The sequence below is a fragment of the Sinocyclocheilus anshuiensis genome, unplaced genomic scaffold (assembly GCF_001515605.1).
Source record: "Sinocyclocheilus anshuiensis isolate Anshui unplaced genomic scaffold, SAMN03320099.WGS_v1.1 scaffold78, whole genome shotgun sequence".
Lineage (NCBI taxonomy): Eukaryota > Metazoa > Chordata > Actinopteri > Cypriniformes > Cyprinidae > Sinocyclocheilus > Sinocyclocheilus anshuiensis.
This window is the reverse complement of record NW_015544250.1, coordinates 202,539-214,173: the sequence shown is the minus strand read 5'-3', so window position 1 is coordinate 214,173 and position 11,635 is coordinate 202,539. Positions and strand designations below refer to the sequence as shown.

The following is an 11,635-nucleotide window of genomic DNA, read 5'->3' as shown; positions in this document are numbered from 1 at the left end:
TTATTTTACTTTTTTTCTTCTCTGCCTACGTTACTGGTGTCATTTACATTTTAATATAGTTTAATCTTCTCATTTTAGTTAAAAGCAAGGCATTTATCTGCAGGAATTATATATTATTAGAAGTTTAGAGGAAAATTTATTGAAAATAAAATAAAAGCATTTCTAGTAGCAGTGTTGTTATTGTTAATTAAAACCCAAACCAGTGTGTCCAACAAAGGCCTGCCTTTGCAGCAGCGACTGCAGTGGAGATTACAGCGCTCGCATGACCTGCTTCGTTAGCACGCGTGCGTGCGTGCGTGCGTGTGTGTGTGTGTGAAGGCTTTTTATGTGGGACACGAAAATCTTGCCTTTTCTCTCTCTCTCTCTCGCTCTCCCATTCCGCCTCTCTCTTTTTTAAAGCGTGGCATAAATCCGGGAGATGAAAATGTCATGGAGCAGGTTCATTTTGCAAAGAGGTTTTGATTGCCATGCGCGTGTAATTGATTGTTTCAAGGACAGGGGGAAATCTAGAAATGTCATAACAGCCTCTGCTTAGGTCTCTCCTGCTGCTAGACAATCAATGAGAAGTAAAAAGAGCTATCGATTGGCGCGCGGCAAAAACTGTAGCCTGAGACGGCAAGGAGATCCGTGGCGAAAGTGGCACAGACCGCCAGACCTGTCAACAACGCCTCAGAATTAGACGGTCTCCTGCGACGCTAGCGTTACCTTTCGCATATTCGCGGAGGGCCGGAGATGTTGCAGCTGTTCGCCCTCCTGAACTGATCGATGATAGAAATGTTACCGCTATGGGGCTAAATGTTTGATGACCCGCTGATAGAAATATTAGCATTAGGGCAGTTCGGCGCACATGGAAAACGAGAGAGCGACGGGAAAAGTTGAGTGTTACGTTGGTTCCTTGAACTAATGCAAATCACACCCCTGACTGAATGCTGACTGACAGATTTACCCCCAACAGAACCTCACACGTCTCAAAGGGGATGATTAGCCCGCCGCAGTGGCACGCTAAAAGGACACGTCCACCAAGAAACCCCGCATGCCTCGTAGACCACGTTTTTAAGTGTTATTATTCCTCTTCCCTCTGTATTAGTGGAGTTTCTCAGTCATTTGTGTGAACGCTGTCTAATTCTGTTGCTGCACATGATCCGGAGCTGTGCTTTGTTTTTGGGAGTGGTGACTGACACGGTATAAGAATTATTGTTTATAGTGTTCATGTCTATTTTAGCATCTACATTATTTGACTTGAATCTACCATTTGTGGCATGAGTTTGATTGGACGCACAGCTTCATAACATCAACATCAAAATATAAGCAAAACTATTTATTTTGCTATGCTATGATTATTAAATGATATAAGTTTTCATTTAAGTTGAACTATTTGTTACTGTGCTTTGTTTTTGGGAGTGGTGACTGACACGGTATAAGAATTATTGTTTATAGTGTTCATGTCTATTTTAGCATCTACATTATTTGACTTGAATCTACCATTTGTGGCATGAGTTTGATTGGACGCACAGCTTCATAACATCAACATCAAAATATAAGCAAAACTATTTATTTTGCTATGCTATGATTATTAAATTATATGTTTTCATTTAAGTTGAACTATTTGTTACATGTATCATATTATTATACTTGATAAGCTATAATACAATGTAAACATCAGTAATTGGAAGAGGAATGAAAAACAAATTAACATTTAATATAATTTTTTTTTTAATAAGCAAACAATTTGTGGCATGACCTCACATCAAAATAAATAAAAATAAGCAAAACTATTTATTTTGCTATGCTATTATTTTTTATTTTATTGTATATTTTCTGTTTATAATTTTAAATATTTATTACATTTATTATGTCATTGTATTGTAGCTGATCAACTATAATGTAAATGAGTAATCAGTAATTGGAAGAGAGTAATAAAAAAATGAATTAATATTTATTAGTATTTTTAAAATAAAAGACAGTTTAAAATCTAAATTGCTTGCAATTTATTATACATTTTTCATTGATTAATTTATTATACTTGATAAGCTGTAATACAATGTTAATTACATCAATAATTGGAAGAGGAATAACAAAATAAATTAATAATTAATTTTAATATTTTTAATAACAAAATCTGTTATTTGTGAAACCACAATATCAAAATATGAGCAAAACTTTAAATAAATGTATTTAATTAATTGCAACTATTTATTAAATGTATTATATTATTATACTTGATAAGCTATAATACCATATAAATGAGTAATCAGTAACTGGAAGAGAGAAATACAATTAAATTAATATTTAATATTAATATTTTTAATAAAAAATATAGAATTTGTGGCTTGAGTTGCCGTGATTGGACACACAGCCTCAGAACATCAACTTCAAAATGTAAGCAAAACTATTTATTCTGGTACGCTATAGCTACACATTTTATAAATATTTCATTTAATTAATTAGCTAAACATACAATGTAAATAACATCAGTAATTGGACAAGAAGAATAAATAATTAGTTAATATTTAATATGAATATTTTAAAATAAAAATCAAATAAAGTATACACTTTCTAAGTTACAGTCAAATAAATAAATCAGTATTTATTTATATACATTTTTTATAATATTCTAAAATATCTTTTTAATAAATGGCTAGCGGAAGAATTTATACATGATTTGATAATCAGAGTTTGTCTTTTTATTTCAATTATATAAGATTCATGATTTAATCTCTATTTATAATACATTTCAGTTCAACTTCCTGATACTGATATCTGTCAAAAAGCCAAAAAATGAAAAATAAATAAATCTAAGCTTAATCTATTCCAAATGAAAAGTGCAAAAGTTATGTCTTACTTGTGTCATTTCTATTTTTCTGTATAAAGGCTGCTGCAATCAAAAGTTGAACAGAGACGTCTGATGGATCCTCATTTTGAAGCGCTGTATTAAATTACACATGCATTTCTCAATGCTTTTTCCGTAATGCTTACGTTTTTCACTTCTTTTTTAATATTGCACTCTTTCAACTGTCTTTCTTAAACTCATATAACTTCATTTTAGGTGCATGAAATTTCAAGACAGCACTTTTTTTTCACGAGTACATTAAAACGATGGTGCCAGAGGAAATGATACAGATTACACTCACTTTGATCCATCAAAGTGCAAAATCAGTAACTCATTACAGTTTTTGTAGGTTTAGAATACGGTTCTTCAAAACGTCTGACACCATTGTGCAAAAAAAGCTGGAAATACATCACTGTCTCTTTTACAATTAAAAAACGGTTTTGTTCCAGCCTTTGATCACACTTACAGTAATAAGAACTGACACTTAAGAGAAAAACATGATAATACCACTACTGTATATATGAATCAGATGTGAAAAGCGCATTTAATGCTAGCGTTTCTCTTCGCCCTTCTGCAGCCATTTGACTGGGACTCAGACAGCTCTTTGAAATCCAGCTGCTGCTGTGTTATGCCAGGAGTCTTTCCCAATGGATTAATGTTATAAACACTTAGTGGCTGATTTATGATGGACACCTTCGCTTTTTTGACCTCTGAATATCCCTGTCTGAAGATATAAATTTGTTGTGACACAGATTGGAGGGTTTACAGAAGTTTATGACATGCTAAATCTCTGCACAGGCGTGCCAGTGCCTTATTTTGTAAGATGGCTGTTTTCATTGCTCTGATACAGCGCAGAGAGCCCAACGATGGTGCGCGGGCCTGCGACGAACGAGCCTGGCTTCTTTGAGAGGTTAAATGAATGAGGTGCCAATGCATGCGCGATTACGAAAGGCATTAGTGTATGCGCTGCTTAGACCAAATAAAAATAATGCATATTGAATATTACTGAAATTAATACAAATAGCCCACCTCGGAGATCAAATTATACTTTGGTTGTTCTATTGGCTCAGACATCAATAACAGAAGAGGGGGGTGGGATTGGCCTGCTAGTGTGGGTGAGTCCTAGTAGTGGATTATGGGAGAGGCTGGTGTATCTCATGTCTGTGGGAGTGGTGTCCTTGTGTTTGATCTTGTACTCCGAAATCCTGCCGCTTGGCAGGGATCACACGCTGGCTAACACAAGTGCCCCGTTACAAATGGGTAAGGAAGGGAAATGTAACCATTCATGAAGGGATTTTGGAGAGATCTGGGCCTGGAAGGTTAACATGCGCCTGTGGTTGTATTAATGTGTATTCCAGATGCTCAGAGGATGAAGAAATTGGAGCCCAGGGAACAGTGACTTCAATAATGCCACCCGCATCAGTTCATGAAATGAAGAAAAGATTTTTCTAAACTGATAAAGTTTTTAAAGTAAAGAATTTAATTGTTTTATCAGGCAAATAGTGTTGCATTGTTGCATTTCAAGCTAAATTAACATATTTCAATACTGAAGAAATTCATTTTATTCATCAAGGATGCATTAAATTGATCAAAGGTGATAGCAAAGGCATTCTAAAGTTACACAAGATTTCTATTTCAAATAAATGCTGTTCTTTAGAACTTTCTATTCAACAAAGAATCCTGAACAATCACATGTATCATAATTTACCCAAAAATATTTAGTAGAATAACTTTTTTCAACACTGATAATATATGTTTTTTTCTTGAGCAGCAAATCAGCATATTAGAATGATTTCTGAAGGATCATGTGACACTGAAGACTGGAGTAATGATGCTGAAAATTCAGCTTTGCATCACAAAATAAATTACATTTGAAAATATATTCATATAAAAAAAAAAGTTATTTTAAATTGTAATAATATTTCAAATTATTACTGTTTTTATTGCATTTTTGATCAAATAAATACAAGTCTTTCAAAAACATCTTACCATCTTACCAAGCCACAAACTTTGGACTGTGTATGTTTGAATGTAAATATGCCTTCAGTGATACAGAGTTGACTGTTTTACAGTTTAATTTGACATTGCAAACGAATTTAATGGAATAGAAATATCCATATAACAATTATACATGTATAAGTTTAGTATACAAACTCACATATAATAAGGACACAAATGGTACCGGTTTTCCACCCTCACTTCTAAAACAGCTTAAATTAATTGAGATACAAAAATAATTTGTTTAATAGGTAACATTGTCTTAGTGAGGTATATTTATGCATAGCAATTGAGTGTCAAAATAAAATCAATATGTCAAAATACTGTAAAATGAACAAATATTTGGTTTAGATTGGCTTGAAGTCTGAAAACATGGTTGCCAGGCTGAGTGGATCCTGCGGCATGTCCAAGTAATGAAACCTGCATTAAACCATTTTAATTGCTCTGAATGAGACACTCCTCAGACCTGTCCTGATTTTTTATTAGGTTGAAGAGTATTACATGTTCACTCAAATGCAGTGTGGTGAACTAATGCATTTTTCATGTAGCCGTCTATCTTTCATCCACAGTCCAAATAGCAGTCGATTGATTCCTCCAGGTGTACGGTGTCATGGTAACTTTGCTTGCTTAGATTGTAACTATCGTAAAAATCTTATAAACACAGAGATATTCAGAAACAGTCACTGAAAAAAAAATAAAAAATCACATTGCACCATAACTTAACTATTTCGTTGCAACAGCACAAGGATTGTGCAATAGTACAAAGGAAGGTTAATTTCAGTCTCCATATTTTACATTTTTTGATCCCACACATCCTGTAAATAATCTAAAGCTCAGTTAAAACTGCTGTCCATCATGACGCCAGTCGACTGGTTGAGTGATTACAAACCTTTGCGACACCATCCACACAATCTCACTCCTTTTATGTCAAAACTATATATACACATTGCAATACATAAAACATGATGCTCCTCTTGGAAACTGCTAGTGCATGAGCACATTCTGGGATCCAATCATCCGTCGTAGTCAGTCATTTGAGAAATCTTCATTGTGGAAGATCAAGGTTGTGGCACGTTGGGAAGCTTTTGTATGGGCACAGCGGGCCCCTAGTTCGAGGGACCCCATTCTTTGGGTTTGTTTGGAGAGGCTAATTCCCAGCTCCATTTTTATCCATTTGCTGACATCGGTTCAACTCCAGGCTTACTCCTGATGCACCTTTGAAATATTTATAAAAAGTCTTATTTTCAGAATCCAAACGCACAGGACATGGTGAGGGCTACACAGCGTAGCACTTTTAGCCCTCGTATTTGAGAGTTGCTCTCATTGAGCATCTCCAGCTCAGAAAAAATATTAACCACATGAAAGGCAAGTGCCTGGCCCGGGCTGTTAGGTCCTATGTATATTTAACTGAGCACATCTGTGCGTAATAGCACTTGAAATTCAAAGTGCTATCCAAATATGTGTTCATAAAATATAGATGATATTGATTTTTCTTAACCGCGGCGATTGATGTAATTGACGGCCTTGGATATATTTTATTAAGTGAATAATACAGTACAGTTTAAGAAATGATGAAAGATTTAGGAAATGATTTTGAGTCTAGTCAATAGTGCTTAATTGGTAGCCAGCAAATATGTAGGAGGGATCAGAAGGATGCCAGGTTGCATTTAACTAGGTTAACTGCATGTATGCGGTCTTATGATGTTTTTGCCTTATTCTGAATGAGAATGATTGACAGTAAATAAAAACTTTCTAGACATTGTGAACCCACTTTTTAACCATTTAATCTTTAAAAGTGAAATATATCTTCAGATCAAGTTTATCGCATGTGGAGCTTGTTAACAGATTTTACATTAGGTTTTGAGATGTGCAGGAATCAACTAGGCTCCTATCAAATAGTTTTACAACTAGACTGTTGCGATGATGCTTATCACCTAGAGAAAATCACCTTTTACTCTGCACCCATACGGTAGGTGTAAACAGATGAAACCTTCGGAAAACTAAGTCAGTGACTTGTGAATCACACATGCTGCCAAATTGCCCACTATTACCAGGAGAAGATTACAGGCACACAAGCATCTGTGAGAAGGGATTACAATGCTCCACTTGAAGAAGGATGACAGTACTACACAACGATTTATAATAATAAATGACATCAACTTCATATTTGTATTCTCCTGTTTTTCCTTTAAAAGATCTGATGCTCATACATATATTGTATAAATGGTTAAAAGACATTCAAATTTGTTTTATTTGTACAGCTATAACTAGGGTTGTTGGTTTAATGCATTTATATCTAATTATTAAAAAAGCAATGAAAAATAATGCTTATGTAACTAGAAAGCACAAACTGAAGTACATGTATCTAAAGCATTTGAATTATCTGCATTTGAGGTCTTTTCTCGTGAAATATTGATGTATGTGAATATTTGTGATTCATTTCATTAATCACTGTATCGTGTACTTAATTTGATTACATTTCATTTGACAGCCCTTAAAACACTATTCTCTGTTTTTTTCTGTTTTCAGCATACGAGCCAGATGATGATGGTGGTGTCCAAGAGTCAATCACAGGGGAGGAGGGCGAAAATGAAATGCAGGCCGAGGAGGAGAATTCTGAGAGGCCCACTTCCAAGGACAAAGAAGACATAGACAACAAAAGCAGCTACAGCTTCCAGAACTCTCCGGTCAGTGTCCTCTCCAACCAGGAGGTTGAACTGGAATCCCGTCTGAGCGATGGCAGTGACAAACTGTCTGACTTTAAGACCTCACCACCAGGAAGTCAGAAGGACACAGAGAGCCAGGGCTCAAAGCTGAAAGATGACATGCACAGTAGCCTGGAGAAAATGAGGGCTGCTTATGCCAACTTCCTTTCAGACTCATACTGGTCAAAGATTGGACTAGATTTGAAGGTTGCTAACACTGGCAGCAAAGCAAACTGTGACAGCACCAACGGGAGCACCAAGAGCATGTTTGACTGGCACCAGGACGCACTTTCAAAAACCCTGCAGCAAACGCTGTCCCCGAAACCTGTGTCAAAGCCTAATCTATTCAGCTCCGTCCACCTGTACAGGCAAAGTAGCAAAGCGTGCGGTGCGGTCTTTACGGGCGCCAGCCGGTTCCGCTGCAAAGACTGCAGTGCGGCATATGACACCCTTGTGGAGTTGACGGTACACATGAACAAGAGTGGCCACTACCAGGATGATAACCACAAAAGACAAAACATCGCCTCCACTTCATCATCCAAGAACCGAAAGAGGAACCTTCAACACATGGAAGGCAAGGAAGATGCACAAAAGGTGCTGAAGTGCATGTTCTGTGGCCACTCTTTCGAATCTCTACAAGACCTAAGTGTCCACATGATCAAAACGAAGCATTACCAGAAAGTGCCTTTGAAAGAACCTATTCCAGTAATCACTCCCAAATTAGTCCCACCAGCAAAGAAACGTGCATTTGAAGCCATAAGGCCTTGTTCACCCGACTCCACCACAGGGGCTTCAGGTTACAGTGAGGCACAAAGGTTGTCTGGCCTTGCCAATGCTCCCAACATCCGCTATGGCTATCAGAATGGTGCTAGTTACACATGGCAGTTTGAGACATGCAAATCTCAGATCCTGAAGTGCATGGAGTGTGGAAGCTCTCACGATACGCTCCAGCAGCTCACCACTCACATGATGGTTACCGGTCACTTCATTAAAGTGACAAATTCGGCCTCCAAGAAAGGCAAACAACTAGCCCTCGATCCTCTAGCAATAGAGAAAATGCAGACACTTGCTGAACCAGCAGTGAACGAACTTGAAGGAGAAAAGGTTTCTCCAAAGAGCACAGCATCTGGTGACTCTGAGAGGGTTACTCCCAGGGACATGTCACCAGACAAAACTGAAAAGAATGGAGAGAAGGACAACAAACAAGATGAGGAGGACCGGAAGTCCACTGACGCCAATTTCAAGTATCCCTACTTGCGAGAAGAAGACCTTGAGCAGGGGTCCAGTGGAGGCGGTGACATTCTCAAGTCTTTAGCAAACACAGTGGCTTCGGCAATCAATAAAGCTCAAACAGGGACCCCCAGCTGGAGTGCTTACCCCAGCATTCATGCGGCCTACCAGCTATCAGGGGTGATCAAGACGGCCTCCTTTTCCTCTTCTCCTCCCATCCAGCTCAAGCAGAATCTCAACCACAAGCACAGAGCCATCGCACCCAAGGCGAAGTTCTATCAGGGACTTCGGGGACTTGAAAGTTTCCAGGGACATCACAATTCGGACATCAAAAAGGAGAGGGGTGGCGCATCTGATAGCAAAGAGAGCCAGAGCTGTAGGTTTGATCTGGTGGAGAATGATGACAGTGATTGTCAAGATGATTCCTCCTCCTCTTCAAAGCTGGATGCAGACTGTGTAAGTGAAGAGAATGACACAATCAAAGGGAAGTTGAGCCCAGCTTTCTCTGACAGAGGGAACCCGTCACCTAGCCCCCCTGCCAGCAACGGGCACAGCAGTTCTTCAGAGCTTGTCAGCGACTCCCAGGAAGTCCTTAGCATAAACCCTCTAAGCGCACTACAGTCTGTCTTGAACAATCATTTGGGTAAAGCAAACAAGCCCAGGCCCGAAAGCATCCTCTCCCATCGCACACAATCCTTCTTTTCAGAACTGAATAGAGGTTTAGAGAAACCAATTTCGGCACTCTCAGCATCTGCTGCTCTCAGACCCAGCAATAGCTTCATGTACACAAATGACGACCAACCAATAGACTTGACAAAACACAAACACAACAAAACAAAGCCTTCCCTCTTATTGCAGTCCTCCACTCCAGTGCCCCAGAAACATGCCCTCTCTGACATTGCCGACATGGTGAAGGTTCTTCCAAAAGCCACAACCCCAAAGCCCTCAATCCCAGCAAGAGTGCCTGTCATGAAGCTGGAGACTGACGTGCGACGATTTGAAGATGTCTCCTGTGAAATGTACTCGGTTCACAAGCGTAAAGGCAGACAGTCCAACTGGAACCCCCAACATCTGCTCATCCTTCAAGCCCAGTTCACCTCCAGCCTTTTTCAGACTTCTGAGGGCAAGTATCTCCTCTCAGACCTCGGGCCTCAGGAGAGGATGCACATCTCCAAGTTCACTGGGCTTTCCATGACCACCATCAGCCACTGGCTCGCCAATGTCAAGTACCAGCTTAGGAAAACAGGAGGGACCAAGTTTTTGAAGAACATGGACACTGGCCATCCGGTCTTCTACTGCAATGACTGTGCATCGCAATTCAGAACGCCCTCTGCGTTTATATCCCACCTGGAGAACCACCTGGGTTTCCAAATCAAGGACATGAACAAACTACCCATAGAACATCCAACTAAAGTAACAGAGCCCAAACTTTCAAAGGTGCTCAATGTCCGGCCGACGGGTTCGCAGATCACAGAAGAGGAATCTGACTCAAAGTTCAAATGCAAGCTTTGCAGTCGGACATTTGCCAGCAATCACGCGGTCAAACTTCACTTGAGTAAAACTCACAGTAAATCCCCCGAGAATCATTCACAGTTTGTGGAAATGGACAAAGAGTAGCTTTGTTGATTTTTACTACTTGTAGTTATCTTGTTGGTAAATAACTGTAATTGTTCTGCTTTTATAAAACACGGGTCAAATTGTCTACTTTTTTTTCTTCCTTTTTTTCCATAATGTTTCAAGTAGCATTACGTAGAATGCTTAAAGTTCAACTTCAGAATCAACATTTCATCATATTAGACTAAATGGACGCACTGGCTGGGCTAGAATGAAGTGTACTGTTAGAAAATAAATAATCATAAAAAGATTAAGAATACATTGACGTAAGTCTTTGCACCCTGTTCAAATGCACCACCAGTAATGAAATATATTACTGCTTGAGACATAAATGCTGATGTTTGCATGCAATAGCTCTGGCTATGACTACTATTTATTTGTATGATATGGCAAGTTTTAACTGTATTACGTTTAACAACAAATTGATCGATGCATTAACTGTAATTTGCAGATCTGATCATGCACTTGTGTGAACACACAGGTGCTCAGACAGGTAGCCAGACACACATTAAAAACATTTACTGAAATGTACAGTATATTTGCTCTGTAAAATGTTTGTCACAACAATAGAACAGAAAAGCACTTTAATAAAAGCTTAATCATGTTTAGGTGCAGATTCAGTGTGTGGGCTTACAGATTTGGACAGGTTTGACACGAGGAAGTCTCACATTAATGTATATTTAGCATTGCAGAAAAAAGTGTCTCATCGGAAAATGCTTAGTGAGACAAAAGAGCACTGCACCTTTTATACCAATACAAATAAAGCATTAACATTTTCTAACTGTCTACAAGTCTTCACTTCAAATCCATTCTTATTGACTGGAACAAAGCAGAATCATTTTTTAGACATTTTTTTCAGTATGTTCTTTCTTTCTAGAAAATGTTTTTTTATTATATTTACCATGTAGGTAGGTTTTTTTTTTTTTTTAAGAACTGAACACAATAAATCCAGGTAGCTTTCTACTAAACGTTGAAATGTTCTCAGGACATTTTTTAAATAAATGTCAGGTCAGGGCAGGTTGTCACGTGTTTTAAATGTTACATTTTTTAAATGTAATTTTTGAGATAAAAATTACATTTTTGCTCTTTCATGATTTTTTTCCATAGTTTTATTGTTAATAAAAGGCTGTTTAATGTCAGATTGCACCCCACACAACAAAAGGTGTTCAGAATGAACTGTATCTTTTTTTCAGGGAAATGGTGGAATTATTCAGTTTTCATTGTTTTTGTAGCCAAGACTACATAAATCGTGAAATAT

At 38.0% G+C, this 11,635-nt stretch overlaps 1 protein-coding gene across 1 annotated transcript in view; it reads left to right on the top strand.

Annotated features, from left to right (window-relative positions):
* Positions 1–11,128, top strand: part of LOC107697876 (teashirt homolog 2-like) — a 61,537-nt gene extending 50,409 nt beyond the window's left edge. The window contains exon 2 of the mRNA XM_016498721.1: positions 7,358–11,128. Within this exon, the coding sequence (XP_016354207.1) occupies positions 7,358–10,380 (3,023 nt within the window). The 3' untranslated portion in view covers positions 10,381–11,128. The remainder of the gene's footprint in view (positions 1–7,357) is intronic.
* Positions 11,129–11,635: the final 507 nt, after the last annotated feature.